Source organism: Mauremys mutica, chromosome 2 (genome assembly GCF_020497125.1).
Source record: "Mauremys mutica isolate MM-2020 ecotype Southern chromosome 2, ASM2049712v1, whole genome shotgun sequence".
Classification (NCBI taxonomy): Eukaryota; Metazoa; Chordata; order Testudines; family Geoemydidae; genus Mauremys; species Mauremys mutica.
The window spans coordinates 73,378,572-73,396,383 of record NC_059073.1 but is presented as its reverse complement, the minus strand read 5'-3'; the positions used below and the strand labels follow the sequence as shown (position 1 = coordinate 73,396,383).

General features: G+C 42.0%; 1 protein-coding gene across 6 annotated transcripts in view; it reads right to left on the bottom strand.

The window, feature by feature from the left end:
• The window catches only part of PCMTD1 (protein-L-isoaspartate (D-aspartate) O-methyltransferase domain containing 1), a 95,521-nt gene that overhangs the window by 7,219 nt on the left and 70,490 nt on the right, over positions 1-17,812 (bottom strand). For all 6 annotated transcript variants that reach the window (XM_045005258.1, XM_045005254.1, XM_045005253.1 and 3 more), the window contains 2 exons: positions 9,557-9,728; positions 7,622-7,745 (listed from right to left, as the gene is read on the bottom strand). In XM_045005258.1, the coding sequence (XP_044861193.1) occupies positions 7,622-7,745; positions 9,557-9,728 (296 nt within the window). The remainder of the gene's footprint in view (positions 1-7,621; positions 7,746-9,556; positions 9,729-17,812) is intronic.

Below are 17,812 nucleotides of genomic sequence, written 5' to 3'. Positions count from 1 at the left end.
GCTAAGTACTGGTGATGGACCTCTTTCAAAGTCATCCTAATTACCTTTTGTTCCCTGAGGAACTCCAACTTGTCAAAAGACATGAAATTGTATAAAAGATCCTTGAATCCCGATTCTGTCGTCTCAGATCTGCTTAGGCTTCATCAGGAGAAGTTTGAGTCGCAAGACTGAGGTCCCAGTTATGCTGGTATGCCCTGAATATGAGATTTGGGCCTTGGACTATAACCTATGAACTATTTCTGAAAGAACTCTGCAACTACAACGTTCACCATCTCTCCTATGAATCTGAACATCAATGAATCAAACTCATGTCTGTATGTATATTGATCTTTTAACCGTATTCTCTCTCTCTCTCTCGTGTTTTTTAATAAAGTTTATTTTAGTTAATAAGAATTGGCTGTAGCGTGTATTTGAATAAGAACTGAAACATTCATTAACCTGGGAGGTAATGTGTCCGATCCTTTGGGATTGGTAGTACCTTTTCTGTAAATCTTATAGGACAAAATAAGATTTACAATAATTTTCATTATATGTGATGTGGGTACCTGGATACAGGCCTGAGGCTGGATCACTATAAGGGAACTATGTTGTTTGGACTTCTGAGTAACCAGTAAAGTAATAAAGAAGCTGTTTTATGTTGGCTTGGTGAATCTAAGTATTGGAATATCCACCAGCTTTATGGGGATTGTCTGCCCCATTCTTTGTAGTTCACCCTAATTGAGTGACCATAACTGGCTCCCCACTAGGACCCTGGTCACACCTCCCTTATAGCTCCCCCTGGAATAATAAAGGGGCACTTTGCAGTTCTCATGAGTGGTAAAGAGATCCCAGCATGTGGTGCCCCATTTGTGGGGAAAGTATCAGAGTGTGGCATCGTTCATTCCCACTCATGGTTGACACAGAGAATTCTGCTGAGGGCGTCAGCCAGGCAATATGAGGTGCCTGGGAGATACATGGTGTGGAACATCACATGGTGTTTGATGCACCAGTTCCAAAGGTGGATGGACTGGGAGCAGAGAGAGGTAGACTTGGTGCTGCCCTGCTTGTTGATGTACACAACTGCTGCGATGTTCTCAGAGAAATTGAACATGGCGGGAACAGATGAGAGGAAGAAATGCCTGGCATGCAAAACAGACTTCCATCAGTTCTAGCACGTTTATTTGCATCCTGGCCTCTTTGTGGTGTCCAGACACCCTGGGCTATGTGATGATCTAGGTGGGCTCCCCAACCCACGAGGGAGGAATCTGTTTTGATCATGGCCTTTAGGGTAGGAGGGGTGAAGAAGGTACCAACTCTGACCCTTCCAAGGTCATTCCACCATGTGAGGGAGACCAGAACTGTCTGGTGGGGGGACAATGAGTTTGGCCTCCAAGTAGTCCTTTTTGCTCCTCTTCATCTACAGACCGAATGTTTGGAAGCAATGGATGTGTAGACGTGGTTGCAGGGTCACACAGAGGTACAGGCTGCCATATGTCCAAGGAGGAAGAGACAATAGTGAACCATGGTGCATGGGTTGTAGCATAGGTCTGCAAAGCAGTCTGCCAGAGGACAGCTCATGCCACAATGGAGTCGAGTCGCGTCCCCTTACATGGAAATAGAGAAATTTCTGGTGGGCTGTGTGAATGTCAATGTGGAAGTAGGCATCCTCCATGTTGAGAGCCACAAACAAGGCCCCGTAGCAGAGACAGGGGATACCGGTAATGGATACCAATGTCCCATACAGAAATTGGCTTTTCTGATAAAGGTGTTCAGTAGTTGAAGTTTGAGAATTAGGTGGCACCCTCTGCCCTTCTTTGGGATGAGGAAGTATGAGAAATAGAAGCCTCTTCCCATGTAGGGAGGTGGTACCCACTCTATGGCTCCTTTCACGAGAAGAGTGTCGGCTTCTTGTTGGAGAATGCACTGATGTGAAGGTTCCCCTGGGTGGTCCGGGGGAGGAGGCAGCTGATGCAGGGTTAAAAGAAAAGAGAAATTCTACAACAGGGTCAGCAACCTATGGCATGCGTGCCAAAGACAGCATGCGAGTCGATTTTTAATGGCACGCTTTGGCCACTGCAGGCCCCGCTGAGCGGGGCTGATGGCCAGGACCCTGGCAGGCAGCAGCGTGCAATTAAAAATCCTGCCTGGCCCAGCCCACTCTTCTCCGCCCCCTGCCTACCACTGGGGGGGCAGAAGCAAGCTTGGTCCTGTTGGCTGCTGCTGTAGGGCAGGCTCTGCCGGCAGCCAAGCTTCCCCCTCCCCCCGCCTATTCCCCCATCGTGCTGCATCATGCCCCGCCTCCTCTCACTCCCTGCCGCTGATGGCCCTTGCGAGGGAGGGGAGAAGAGGAGCCTCAGCACCCTCACTGCTCAGACCGGGAAGAGATGGAGAAGAGGCAGGAGCGGGGCCTTGGGGAAGGGGAGAAGAGGCAGGAGCGGGGCCTTGGGGAAGGGGGCATATCCCTCCAGCCCCCTGCCTTGAGCCGCTCAGGGCAGGGGGCTGGGATCACGCCCCCCCCCAGCCCTGACCCTTGCACCCCCCCACGACCCCAGCCATGACTCTGGCACCCCCCACATATACCCAGTCCCCCCACACCCCATGCCCTGACTCTTGCACCCCCCACATCCCCACCCCCCACTCTGAGCACCAAATAGGAGCTCCTGCACCCCTCACATCAAATGGGAGCTGCCCAGGTAAGTGCTCCACACCCAAACCTCCTGCCCCAACCCTGAGCCCCCATCCCTCATTCTAGCTCCTGGCCAGACCCTGCAACCCAACCCCCAGCCCTGTGCTCAGTGCACCCCCACCCTCAGCTCAGTGCAGAGATTGAGGAAGAGAATAGGCCAGAACCAGGGAGAAGGTAGGTACCCACTCTATGTGGACAGGGCCGGGACCCCAGACCGGCAGCGGGCTGAGTGGGGCCGGCAGCTGGGACCCTGGCTGGCAAGAGCCAGCGGACGGAACCCCAGACTGACAGCGGGCTGAGCTGCTCAGTCCACTGCTGGTCTGGGGTCCCGGCCCCCACTTAGTCCGCCGACGGTCTGGGGTCCCGGTCCCCAGCCAGCCCGCTGCCGGTCAAGGATTCTGGCTACCGGCCCCTTGCCAGCTGGGGTCCTGGCCGCCAGCCCTGCTCAGCTCACTGCCAGCCCTTTGCCAGCCAGCGTCCTGGCCGCAGGCCCCACTCAGCCTGCTATTGGCCTATGTGAAAGGAACCCCAGGCCGGCAGCGGGCTGAGCGGGCCGGCGGTATAAGATCACCATTTTAATTTTATTTTAAATGAAGCTTCTTAAACATTTTGAAAACCTTGTTTACTTTACATACAACAGTAGTTTAGTTATATAATATACAGACTTATAGAGAGAGACCTTCTAAAAAACGTTAAAATGCATTACCGGCACGTGAAACCTTAAGTTAAAGTGAATAAACGAAGACTCGGCACACCACTTCTGAAAGGTTGCCGACCCCTGTTCTACAACAATGAACAATATAAACACCTATATACAAATGGACAAAAGTCACTCTCTTAAACTAAGAGTGTGAAAGAACTAGGGTTCTGACTCACACCACATGGCGATAATAGGGAATTGGAGAGGTGTTGATCTGCACAATCTATTATACCCTCAGCTACGAGCATTAGGGGATGCCTGATGCATGTGCAGGTCAACGAATACTGCTAAGAAAATCTTCTAGATCCGGCGCATAGAGTGCATTTGCACCCACATTTGGAATATACATATAGGGACCATAAAGAACAACTTTTAGTCGTCTAGTACAGAGATTAACATTAAATAGTTTCACAGTTAAGGTTGCACCAGGACTCTCCTTTTAGTGCAAACTTTGCAGTCTTCTAGTTCTGTTCTGCCTTTTGAATGATTTGATTGGCTCACAGAAGGACTGCAGTAACTGTCAGTACAACACCTGACATGTCCCTCCATATTTGTATTAAGTTCTATATTGGTTCTAATAAGCAAGGCTTGGACTCCTACTTAGGCTTGTTTTATTCTGGCTGTGACAGCTAGAACGGAAGAACGGCCATTCTGGGTCAGACCAATGGTTCATCTAGCCCAATATTCTGTCTTCTAACAGTGGCCAATGCCAGGTGCTTCAGAGGGAATTAACAGAACAGGTAATCATCAAGTGATCCATCCCCTATTGCCATTCCCAGCTTATGACAAACAGAGGCTAGGGACACTTCAGAGCATAGTAATGGCCATTGACGGACCTATCCTCCATGAACTTAACTAGTTCTTTTTTGAACCCTGTTAGAGTCTTGGCCTTCACACCATCCTTTGGCAAAGAGTTCCACAGGTTGACTGTATACTGTGTGAAGAAATACTTCCTTTTGCTTGTTTTAAACGTGCTACCTATTAATTTCATTTAGTGACTGCTAATTCTTGTGTTATGAGAAAGAGTAAATAATGCTTCCTTATTTACTTTCTCCACACCAGTCATGATTTTACAGACCTCTAACCCATCCCCCTTTTGTCATATCTCTTCCAAGCTGAAAAGTCCCAGTCTTATTAACATCTCCTCAATGGAAGCTGTTCCATACCCGTAATTATTTTGTAGCCCTTCTCTGTACCTTTTCCAATTCCAATATATCTTTTTTGAGATGGGGCGACTGCATCTGCATGCAGTATTCATGGATTTATATAGAGGCAACATGATATTTTTGGTCTTATTATCTATCCCTTTCCTAACGATTCCCAACATTGTTAGCTTTTTTGACTACTGCTGCACACTGAGTGGATGTTTTCAGAGAACTATCCACAATGACTCCAAGATCTCTTTCTTGAGTGGTAACATCTAATTTAGACCCCATCATTTTTTATGTATAGTTGGGATTATGTTTTCCAATGTGCATTACTTTGCATTTATCAACATTGAATTTCATCTATTTTGTTGTCCAGTCACCCAGTTTTGTTAGATCTCTTTTTAACTCTTCGCAGTCTGCTTTGGACTTAACTATCTTCAGTAGTTTGTATCATCTTCAAATTTTTCCACCTCACTGATTACCCGTTTTCCCTAGATCATTTAGGAATATGTTGAACAATACTGGTCCCAGTACAGACTCCTGTGGGGGACACCACTATTTACCTCTCTCCATTCTGAAAACAGATAATTTATTCCTACCCATTGGTTTTCTATCTTTTAACCAGTTACTGATCTATGAGAGGATCTTCCCTCTTATCCCATGACAGCTTATTGGTGAGAGACCTTGTCAAAAGCTTTCTGAAAAATCTAAGTGCACTATATCCACTGGATCCCCCTTGTCCACATGCTTGTTGACCCCCTCAAAGAATTCTAGTAGATTGGTGAGGCATGATTTCCCCTTACAAAAACCATGTTGACTCTTCCCCAACAAATTGTGTTCATCTATGTGTCTGATAACTCTGTTCTTTACTATAGTTTCAACCAATTTGCTTGGTACTGAAGTTAGGCTTAGCGGCGTGTAATTTCCAGGATCGTCTCTAGAGCCTTTTTAAAATATTGGTGACACATTAGCTATCTTCTAGTCATCTGGTACAGAAGTTGATCTAAATGACAGGTTACTTACCACAGTTAATAATGCTGCCATTTCACATTTGAGTTCCTTCCTACACTGCCTCCTTTCAAAGTACTGTATCTAGAACACAAGAAGTAGGTTTTCCCCCTGCCTATACCTCTAGGCAGGAAAGAGGATTTGAAAAAAATGAATTTATATCATGAGAACTGAAGCAAGGTAGTGGAGAGAGCTTGAAAAGTGTTTTTCACCATCTAGGGAATATGACTGAATTGGATTGAGAACCCTGGTCATAAGACAGTGTAAAGTGTGTAAAAATGGCTGAACAGAGAAGGGCAACTGGGCACTTTTGAAAAATCCCACTAAGCACCACATTTAAATACCTTTTAAAAAATTGATCCAAAGTGTTGGAATGAGAAAGAAAATCCCAATCACCATTTGTTAAGGATCTCCATGTCTCTGAAATATTCTGGCCCCCTTCCCAAGACACAGACTATAGAGAGGCACAGAAGCTTACCATCACCCATCAGGCATGTGGTGCTTTTGGCCATCCCATTCCACTCCAGGGGAGAAGAGGGATTTATGCAATGTTTCACTGCTCTTTGGAAGGCAGCACAACGGGCATACCTTCACCATCCTCTGCAACATCGTAATAACTTTGTATGTTTTATTTGTGCTTAATCAAAGTGGTCTTCGTGGACTGTGAGGGGAGATGTATTCTTGCCTCAGTATTCTTGCCAGCAAGTTAAAGAAGTATGGGCTGGATTAATGGACTATAAGGTGGATAGAAATCTGGCTAGCTGATCGGGCTCAACAGGTAGTGATCAATGGCTCCATGTCTAGTTGGCAGCCGGTATCAAGCGGAGTGCCCCAAAGATCTTCATTAATGATCTGGAGGATGGCGTGGATTGCATCCTCAACAAATTTGCAGAGGACACTAAGCTGGGAGGAGTGGTAGATATGCTGGAGGGTAGGGACAGGATACAGAGGGACCTAGACAAATTAGAGGATTGGGCCAAAAGAAATCTGATGAGGTTCAACAAGGATAAGTGCAGAGTCCTGCACTTACGACAGAAGAATCCCCATACACTGCTATAGACTAGGAAACGAGTGACTAGGCAGCAGGTCTGCAGAAAAGGACCTAGGGGTTACAGTGGACGAGAAGCTGGATAGGAGTCAACAGTGTGCCCTCATTGCCAAGAAGGCTAACAGCATTTTGGGCTGTATAAGTAGGAGCATTGCCAGTAGATCGAGGGACGTGATCATTCCCCTCTCTTTGGCATTGGTGAGGCCTCATCTGGAGTACTGTGTCCAGTTTTAGGCCCCACACTACAAGAAGGATGTGGAAAAAATGGAAAAAAAGTCCAGCAGAGGGCAACAAAAATGATTAGGGGGCTGGAACACATGACTTATGATGAGAGGCTGAGGGAACTGGGATTATTTAGTCTTCAGAAGAGAAGAATGAGGGGGGATTTGATAGCTGCTTTCAACTACCTAAAAGGGGGTTCCAAAGAGGATAGATCTAGACTGTTCTCAGTGGTACCAGAAGACAGAACAAGGAGTAATGGTCTCAAGTTGCAGTGGGGAGGTTTATGTTGGATATTAGGAAAATCTTTTTCACTAGGAGGGTGGTGAAGCACTGGAATGGGTTACCTAGGGAGGTGGTGGAATCTCCTTCCTTAGAGGTTTTTAGGGTCTGGCCTGACAAAGCCCTGGTTGGGATGATTTAGTTGGGGATTGGTCCTGCTTTGAGCAGGGGCTGGACTAGATGACCTCCTGAGTGTCCTTTCCAACCCTGATATTCTATGATTCTATGTCAACAATAGGATTTTGGGAATGTCCACAAGAAAAAATGAGGGAGGGAAACAGGAAACTCACTGTATGGTTTTAATTTAAAATACAAAAAATAATACACTTAATTGGGTACAGAGAGATTTGTGTCTTAGTGACGCTGAACACAAGTCAGAAATTTTATATATCAGAACCAGAGGGGGCTAGAGCTTTTCTGAACAGTACATTCCCATTCTAGTGCATTATGTCTGTATAACACAGCCTCCCCACTCTGTGGACAGGAATACCAGCTCAGGCACAATAAACTAGATGTGCCAAAAAGGAAAAGCCACAACAGATGACACTTACGGAGTCCCACAGTATCACGTTTGCTGTTGTCATTCCTATTGGGTTGTACTAATGGAGCAAATGAAACAGCAAGGATGTTTTTACTTTCCCAAGTGTTCTGTCCAGTTCGCAGAATTTGTGTTAGCTGCATGAAAACAACAAAAATATAAGACAAAGTTCAGCAGTTAAGAAAATTATTTCATCTGCTTTCTTGTTTGTTTTTGCTACACCCACCATTCTTCACTTTGAGGCAGTTTATAACATTGCCATTTTAATTTGCTTCAAATGTAATTCAGAGAAGCTGTTCTCTTGTCAAATCTGAATTTGATATACTTTATAAAATGATATTCAGCCATTTCCCATTTTGTTGTGCTCTGAAAAAAATAAGAGCTTTGACATATATTTATGTTTTATTAACAATGCCCTTTTGGTAACTTTTTTTTTAAAGTTCAAATGTCCAAATTATTTACATTTAATATTACTGTAAGCTAAGAAGGCAGAGCGACATTTAGAAAGATTTAGTACAGTTTCATCTGCATTTGCGTGATCATACTCTGAAAACCCTAAACTGCCTAGACACAACCTGTGTCTAACCACCACAGTAGTCGGCACATAACTACACATCTCTCTATAGGATGTATTGTTAAAGATGCTTTATTCGTGTCTGAAAAATAGGAGAAATGAACACACCTCTATTTTTAAATTGATCTAGCAGGTCTTTTTTTGGCATTGGCCCAGGGTAAAACCAGCAAGTCCAAGATCACGATAATTCTCACTTTCTCTTGTATTCATAAATATTAGCAAAGTATACTTATACGAATCATTAATCTTCTATTTAATTAGAATAGAATTTTCCTTTAAAAATATTTTAGTTTATCTATATAGAGAATGTTTACTAGTGAAAGTAACATGTTATGCTCATCAATTTAGAAAGCACCCAATTATGCTACCTATATGATAGCATATTTTAATGATACAAGTTTTTAAACAATTTCAGTGCTGTTTTGAAGAAGTTATGTAGCAACTATATGGCAGCCCCTTTAGTGAGGACTGTTAACTAGGAAGTAACTTGCAAACTAATCTTCAGCTCAAACATTTCAATAAAAATTTGGCTGTAAAGGGACAGTAACTTGAGCAAGTCACTTCATCTCTCTGCATCAGTGTCCCCCATCAGTAAACTGGAGATAATAATGCTTACTTTTGCCTGTAAAGCTTTTTGAGATCTATGAATACAAATGATATAGGTGCTAAATATTTCATTATTAAATTACACTTCTGACTGAAAATATTTTCCCTATTATTGTGACAAATAACACCTAAGATAACATCTGAAAGAGAACATTAAAAAACTCAATGTTGTTAGTCTGCCTACTTTGTGCATTTGACAGCACTTTGTGTATATAGTTAATGTCACTGCTTCCCCTACAGTCAGCTAGATAAATCTGTGCTGAGTTTTCTTTCACACAATAGGAAAGAGGAAATTATTTTTTAAAGAAACTAGGATAAGATTTTTTGTTTGTTTGTATTATAATCAAGGATGCAACGGGGCAGGTATAGCACATTAGAGTACTTTTGGCGAAATCCTGGCCCCACTGAAGTCAATGGGAGTTTTGCTATGGACTTCAACGGGACCAGGATTTCACCCTTTGTCCCAGCATTTTTTTTTAAAAGATAATTAGATTTCAAGTTAATGTTGTCCTTGTAAATATGGACTTTTGGGTGATATGGCAAGCTAGTTTGACTTAAAAACAAAATACTCAAACAGCCCCTAGGATCACTTTAAAAGACTGTAAAAATTTTCACACTCACACTGTACTGCTGTAGTTGAGCAGACAAGAATCATTAGTCAAAAAGCAAGTAAATAGAGTCTATAGTCTACATATGAGACAAGCATTTTTGTTAAACTGTGTGATTCTTATATCAAAATACAGCAAGGGAAAATTGTCAGTGAATCACCTGATCTTCTATTGGCATAACCAGAATACCTCCAACTTTCAATAAAATTTTCATGTAGTTCTCATGATCTTTCTGGACCCCAGCTCCACAATAAATCCGGTCATACTGATGACTATCCGATGCAATCTCCAGACAATTACCAACCACAAAGGCAGGTTCACAGAACTCAAATCTGGGGGGACGGAGGGGAAGAAAGGGTAAATATTTCAGAATAGTTGTCTATTTTTTAAATACAAGCAAATTTAGCTAAATATAGTAAAACTTCGATTTCACACCTTTGCTCATTTGTAATTAACACATTTAAAGAGTGTCGGCATGCTGTAATTGTACTAGATACAGAAACAGAAGACACAACTGAAATATATCAGTGTTTGTCTATGCATATCAGTTTACACTGTCAAAAAAGAACGGTGTATTATTTTCTAAATGCAATCATATATGCCTTGCTGAAGAATAAAGTCGTAAAAAAACAAACACAAAAAGCCCTTTTAAATTACTGTCTTTATTCACATTTATAAAGTATCCATGTTATGCTCTGGGTGTTGCACAAAAATTAAAACAGTTCAGTAAGTCATTGGTCTCAAACTACTCCCCTTTCATCGCCCCCTAAAACCAGCTCTCTCCCAACCAACTCCCTTCTCAAAAGGAAAAAAAAAAAAAAAGGGGAAGATGTGTTTTCCAGTGTGTGCCCTAAAAGTCATCAATTCTGGTTCTGACAGACCAAATAGAAGAGGAGAAAGTGATTTCAAGAGTCAAAGTCCCCTCATTAAGAATTCCATTCCATTAGCTCCTATTCAGTAAGCTTTTTAAGCATAAGCCTAACTTTAAGCACATGAGCAGTCTCACTGAAGTTGTGACAGAAGAGGAACAGCTCTGTAATAACTCAGATACTGTATGAAACCTGGTAATTTTATGTTTACTGTATGCACAAATTAGTTTATTTTAATCTGGGGGACTAGCAAGAAAAACAACAGGACGTGAAACAATGACTCAAGATAAGCCAACCCTCAGTAAATAAAGGGTTAAGAGACAAATCCCTGAACTATTAACTTTAGAGATTCTACCTCCTGTTCCAATCATCTTGCAGAACTGGGTTTGACAAGCAGGGGCAAAGCCTGAGAATTGACAAGAACAAAAACTGTGACTGGACTAAAAAGGACTCACTCTTTCTCAAGATTTTAGGGAGTTCAGGGGAACCAGATTGACAGACACCTTCTGTGACTGAAGTTAGGCCTAACCTAGCTTACCAACAGGGAATGGTAGGGGTGAAGGTAAAACAGATATGCATAGACGGTTTTAAAATCCTTACTCCCTAAATGCTTTGTTCCTACTGTTAAAACAAAATTCTTTAGTTTTAAGTAAGTTGTATGATCACTACACACACCACTGGTCACAAACTCCCAAAGGAGAAATCACAGTTGCCAAATCCAATCAGACCACATCGGTGAGCATAGTTCATACATAGGGTACTGTAGCCCAGGACCTGGTCTAAGAGTGAGGGAACTGAGGAATTCCACCCCAGGAGAGGTAAAGGCATGAGGCCTGACGCCTTAGGGGAGCAGGAAGGGGACAGAGATGCAATAAGCTCTGCAGCTGGAACAGAAGCCATTGCAGCAGTATCACAAGGGACAGCAGGTGGTGTCACAGATAATCTAAATCATATTGTTAGAGATAGTCAAGTCAAAACCAGCATTTTAAACTTCATCCAAAATCAATTTGCACAGCTAATGCTGATCCCAGAGCACAGATATAAACACACTCCTTTCAAGAAAAAAATTGCTTAATTAGTAAGGTCCTGCATTCTTAGATGTTGCCTGTTTTGTGCTATACCTTGAACGCAGATTATGCAGCAAAGCCCAGTACAGCAGAAAAACTCTACCAATCTACTGTCACAAGCCTCCTTCCCCTTCATAGGCAGTATAGCAGCCTAAAACGCTCAACACCCAGTCTTGTGCCATAAGTGTCTGTATGCTTCCCTCTTCTCTGTAGGGCTGCTAGACGGTGAGGCTCCTGAGGGTCAGACCTACATTCATAAATATTTTCAAGTGTTCCTATACAATAACGGGGTGGTCTGAGAAGGGGCTACAACTAGGAAATTGTTAAAGTTTAAACCAAAGCTTCGAAAGACGCAGCCCTTGTCCCTGATGCGGCTCAGGAATTCCAGTGCCAGAACATCCACAGCTGCATCATGCTTCAAGTGTGCAGGAGGTCAGCCTGCCCCTAGCTACATTCAAATGGAGCTCCTAAGGTACTTCGTGCTTCTCCTGTCCACCTTCAAGAGTTACACATAGGTATGTCCTGCATAGCTTCCAAGATCCCTCCATCAGGGTTTCTGATCCTATAGGGCTCTATAAAAGGCTGTCACTGATACCTGCATTTCCTTCATCCTCTAACACTGCCTGGTTCCCTCTCAACTGCTCCATCAAAAGGGAGAAGTTACGCAACTGTTTATATGGCCACAGAATCCTTTGTGCAAGCCCTGTGTATTATTCAGTACCGACTGAAATGTTCAAAAGGAGTTTCAACCTCATGGCTTTGGAGGTTGAAAAAAACAGAACTCTGGGCCACAGTTCCTTACCTGAAAACCCAATATGCTTAGACCCATATGGGAAGAACTTTCCAGAGGGTTTCTGACTTTGGTGCTTAGATTCATGTTTACTGAAGTACACAGATCTGTACTGACAATAATCAAATCTTTGCAGCACATTGCTGGTGAAGTGGCATACAAAAGTATGCTAATTTTGGATTAGATTTAAAAATCAATAGCTGGAAATTTATCAAACAGAAAATACGGGATTACAAGATTTATAAGATGTCTATAGGGAGGTGAGATGGGAAGGACAGAATTGTTTTCTTCTCTCAAAAACCATATCAAGTGTAAACCAAACAACCTCATCCATTCAGAGGGTACAGTCACATGTTGATTTCATCTGGAAGGTCTCTAAATCCAGTGGATCTCAACCTTCATCCAGTTGTATTGAGAAGTTCACAGAGATCTGCAGACATGTTGTGAATTTGACAGCGGACTGCATCACTGGAGAGAGAATGTCTTGAATTGACTAACAGCAGCAGCAGATCCCAACAAAACACTGACAACATTCAAGACACAGGGAGCTATCAATGTTTCCTCAAATTATAACGAGACTTGGCGGCTTTCACTATTCACAGCAACACTAAGTATGATACTCAAGGGCTTTCATGTTCATAGTATTGCCATTAGTAAAACAATCTTCTGGTTTTGTAAACTTATAAGCTTTTGCTTGAAGAATTCAATGCATTTCTTTTGTAAAGATGGATGTTTGATCTTGAAACAGCTCAGTGCTCCTTCCTATTATTAGCTGTATGCATATCCCAAAATACTTTGCCAACTACTGCAACAGCCTCTGAAGTATTATGGGTAGCTCTCAAGCATTCTGATATGCATTTTGATCAGAGTCCTCTAGAACGGAAAGCCAGGCTGCAAGAAACAGATCTACAGCAGAGGGAAAGAAAGGGAGGGTGGTTGGGACTGTCTGATCCATCTCTATGGAACAGTACAGGGTGTACATACTATAATTCAATTAACTTCACCTTGAGGGGAAGCTGGGAGAGCAAGAGGTAGCAGGTCCCAGCAGGACAGGGAGACAGAAAAACAAACAAAACAAATGGATGCCTGGATGCAGAAGAATAAATTAATAAAATGACAGAATTCTCCATTTAATGGCAACATGGGGAAAAAGCCTGATTCCATGGCAGCAAAACTGAAGAGTCCACAGGGCCCTGCTTGAGATGAATGGGCAGTTCACAAATCAGAGTTATTCAAGCTGTCAGTCACTACATTGATTCACATTTAGTTCATTTTTATATTATCTCTGCAAACACAAGGACTAGAAAAAACACAAAAAGAAAAAAAGATGGGCGGGGGGAGGGATGGTAATAATTAATGAAACCTGTTCACGATCCCTACAGGGTATCCTTGCTCTAGTCCAAGGTCTCAGGGAAAAGCAGAGGTAGCCAGTCTATATGCCTGACCTGACCGACTACTACGACCCCTTTTTTCATTCATGGCTTCTTCTTGCCCTTCCTCTGTAGGATCCGGCAAACATATTACCAGACACTCCCAGCAGCAGCCTTCCATGCTTCCTCTACTGGTAGTCTCTGTTGTCTCTTGATGCTTGTGGCACTTCTGGCCATTTTATCTTTCTGAAATAAATAGGAAAGGGAAGTATTTCCAAGAAAATGCAATGGCATGCACATGGGTAACACACAAAAATCTTACTTTAAAAAAAAATCTCTTTTAGAGAAGTGACATGTGGAGATTCCAGACACATTTTCAGAGTGTCTGTTATAGTTAGTGAAGACAGTTGTGGTTAGGGACCCTTTGAAAAGTTTTAGCAGAGAAGATACCTGTTCTCCTCCTTCAGAATTTAACTGCAGAGGAGACTAGAGGAGAGGGGGAGAGCTTCCCACAATGCCCACAAAAATAGCCCAGATGAGCTAGAGGCTCCCTAAAGGCACAATATGAACATTAGTGTTCCTACTGCATACTTTTTGAGGTGTGGAGGAGCAGACAAGTTCGGTTTTACATTATGTCTCTGATTTATGGGCTGGGGTCATAACACGGCTGAATCAAGGAGGAATACCAGGAACTCTTCCTTCTTACTATGTTTGTGGCATTTTGCAACCTTTGTCTATGGCCCAGGGTTGCAGTCTTCATCCAAGTGAGCTGGTAAAGGCCTTTGAAGCAACATGCAGCCTTTGTGATATGCAGGGAAAGCCATTACTATGGCCAGGGAGCTCCATCTGGTTCATGACCTGGCACTATATGACTAGAGACAGGCGACACACGTCACATGGTAATATGAATAATAAAATAATCAGTGATCACTTCAGTATTATAAAGGTACTGTTGTGAATCCACTGCTCAACTATTGGAGGTCTAAAGTCTAAAAGAAAAAAGAAAAAGCTATCGCCATCAAAGTTTCAGCCATGCAGAAAACAGATAAAATACCCCAACCCAGAATAGCCTCCTGAACTGACTTGCTCTTCCTGGAGTAGGAAAAACAAACAGGAGCTATGGAACTAAAGATAGAACGTTAAAGAATCTGTGAGTCGAAGGAAACAGAAATACCTGCTTCTCTATTGTGTGCCCCCCTCCTATTGATATACTCATTTTCTGACTCCATAAGTAACTCAAGAATTTCTGAATACAAAGCTGACAGTTTAATTCTGTTACAAGATGTGTAAAGCTCCCTGGGTCTATTTTTAAGTGATCAAATGCTCCCCAAAAATATAATTTAGTTGAAAAACAGTTGCCCACAAGAGTTTTGATACAAACTTTTGATGTAGTATGAGACCAGCTACTCAAACAACAGCGTCTCATGAAGACTTCAGTTGATATAACCTCTTTTGGAGAGAAATGAGAATTTCTTCTCTACTATGCTTCATATACCAAAATCTTTAAAGAGGCATTTAGAGCTTTGCTGGGTTTTTCTTTAATCAAATACCTTAGGGTACCTTTCCCTCAAAAGGCAAAAACATACCCAAAGTTCACATCATTGTATTGTACCTCCAGACCACTTCCAGCGTAAACAGTTGACGATAAATGCAGTATCATTGCAGTAGCATTTGGAAGAAGGAAACCTACAGCCTAGCTGTAGCAACCTCTTCTACCCGCATGCCACACTGCTTGTTTTTACCATAATTTCTGCAGAACACTACACAACGCTGACTATAATACAAATACTCTTCTGTAATATAATGAATAAATGCTTTAAAAATGATTATCACTATGTCACATCTCTTCATTACACTTTAATACCACAAAACACATAAACCTAGTTTGTTTTAATATGAAATTCAATTTAATCTGAGCTAAAATCCTTCACTTAGTCTTACTGACACTACACACAAGATGTCACCATTGATTTAATTTCCAATGTTTTTTAGCCATCAAAATGGATTAGTCATTCAATTTCCTTTGCTCTCTAACATTAAGCTTTTAATTTTTTTTAACACCAAGAACTTTGCTGGAAAAAAAATGTATTGTCAGAACGTTGGCACTGACAAATACATAAGCTACTTATCAAGAGGAGACATATTTCACTTAGTCATTGCCCTGAAATGAAACTAGAAAAAGATTTGGGTCTAACAAATGCCTGATGTGAGTCACCTTTTGTTAACACCTAATGTGATTACCATTGTGGTTTGATTTATTTTTTTAGGAAAGTTTAGAAAAATCTCTCTGCGTTATTTCATATACACTGTGCTAAGTAAATACTTAGATAATGCTGACCCAAAGCTCTGCTAATATGGAGAATGTGTTTATAATCATATCAGTTTATTCAACAGAATCAGATACTTTCATTATGAGTTTGGTAGGACCACCAAGAATGTCAGAAATTAAAATTCTAGTTATCTATAACATGGCAACAGGAAGAATTCCTCAGTGTTTAAATGGACACCTGCCACAAGCACATGGCGTAGAATAATTTAACATTGCACCGATTTTTCATATTGGGCCAAGGATAGCCAAAGTACACTTGATTTTGTTCCAGTTTATTCGTAATGATACACTTTTCCCTCTAAACCGTAATGACTGCATTTTCATAGCCTGCATTTGAAGAAGCAGTAATGAAAAATTTGTTTTGTTAATTTATTCTCTCTGGTATAACATGCCCATGAATCCAACAGAAACAGGATGTTCTCTTTCAGACAATTTCACTGGAAGTCAAAAAAAAAAACCCTCTGTCAATCAAGGATCCAGGGAGTTTAAGTTCATTTCTCACCTTCTCCTGCCAAAGCAGTTTAATTAAACACAGACTATGAAATCCATATTCATGAAAAGTATGATTTTCCATAAGAACCAGCAATGAAATATTACTACAGAATAAAAATTAAACATTCACCAATTTGGACCGCAGTGTTTACTTTGAAAAAAGAAATTAAGAGGTTAATTTTGATTTCACTTGTATCCATATCTACTATTATATTATGTGTCTACTATAACAAGCAAAGAGGGTAAAGGAACGTTTCTATTTATCAATATCATAGAATTAAACCCTCAATTAGAGGGTGCTACAAACTGGCCCAGTAACTCACCATATAGTCACTAACCCACAGCGAGTGGACCCAATCACTGAGTCTCATGTGCTTCCAAGCCAGCTGGGTCTGGATTCTTCTATTCACTAGCTCTAGGACTCACACTCCCAGGCTCAGACTTTGTCTGATGCCCTTTCTTGGGATGTGGGATGCCAATGTCCAGAAACCAGTGTCTGAATCCTCCTGAGCCCCCCCAAGTTGCTTTTCCGCAATCCCCCAGAGCTCAACCTAGGCTGTGGGCAATTGGGACTTACTTGTTTAATTAACCCCATCAGACACAACATGACAAAAAATCAAAGAACAAAGGCTTTAGCAGAAGAATTTAACCGTATTTACTCTTAAACCAATCAAGAGTTACAGATCTCTGAACACAGACCTGAAGTCCTAAAATGCACCCTCCCATAGTATGAGCTCACCTCTTTCTGTGAGTTTGTAGTGCATCAACAGACTAAGCTGGGCAGAGTCCCTCCTTCCCTCTCTGTCCTGCAAGTCCTTATATGTAGCAGTCAACCCTCCTGCACAGAGTAAAATCCTGATCTTACATAGGTTCTGTCTCTGTGCCACGTGTGCAAATTATAAGTGCTATAGCCATCGGTCATGCTTGTCCCCCTCAACCTCTCTTTTGGGGCACTCTGTAGAACTACCATTATTCCATGAGGGGCAGGCCTGTAGTCAAAGTCAACGGCTGTCAGCAATGGCCCTTCAGTGAGATGTACAACACCTTTCCCAGGCAAAGCAGCTGTCTGGAGTGCAGCACAACAGCCTGCCCTTGGGCAAGTCCAAACAAATGTGGTCACAGTACACAGGTATAAAAACCTCCACAATTTGTTACAGTAATATCCCACTCCATCACAGAGAGAAGTAGCTAAACGATACTGGAGCAAGTTTGATTTAGACTGAGTACCATTCTTCCAAAAGATTCATCTGAAATGGCTTTCCAAAACAAGGACCGAACCTTGCAGTTCTAACTCACGAGTCATTCCATTGACTCATATCAATTTGTAATATTTTCCAAAATGATGACTACACAATTATCTTGCTTATTTCCTTTGTTAGTGTTATTTATTTTGGACTGGTCCAAAAAACAAAAAATCAGGATCATAGTCCCACTTTAGCACATGCACAAAGTCATGGCACTTGATTTTCATTTACTTTTTCATTGCCAGAGACTTTAAT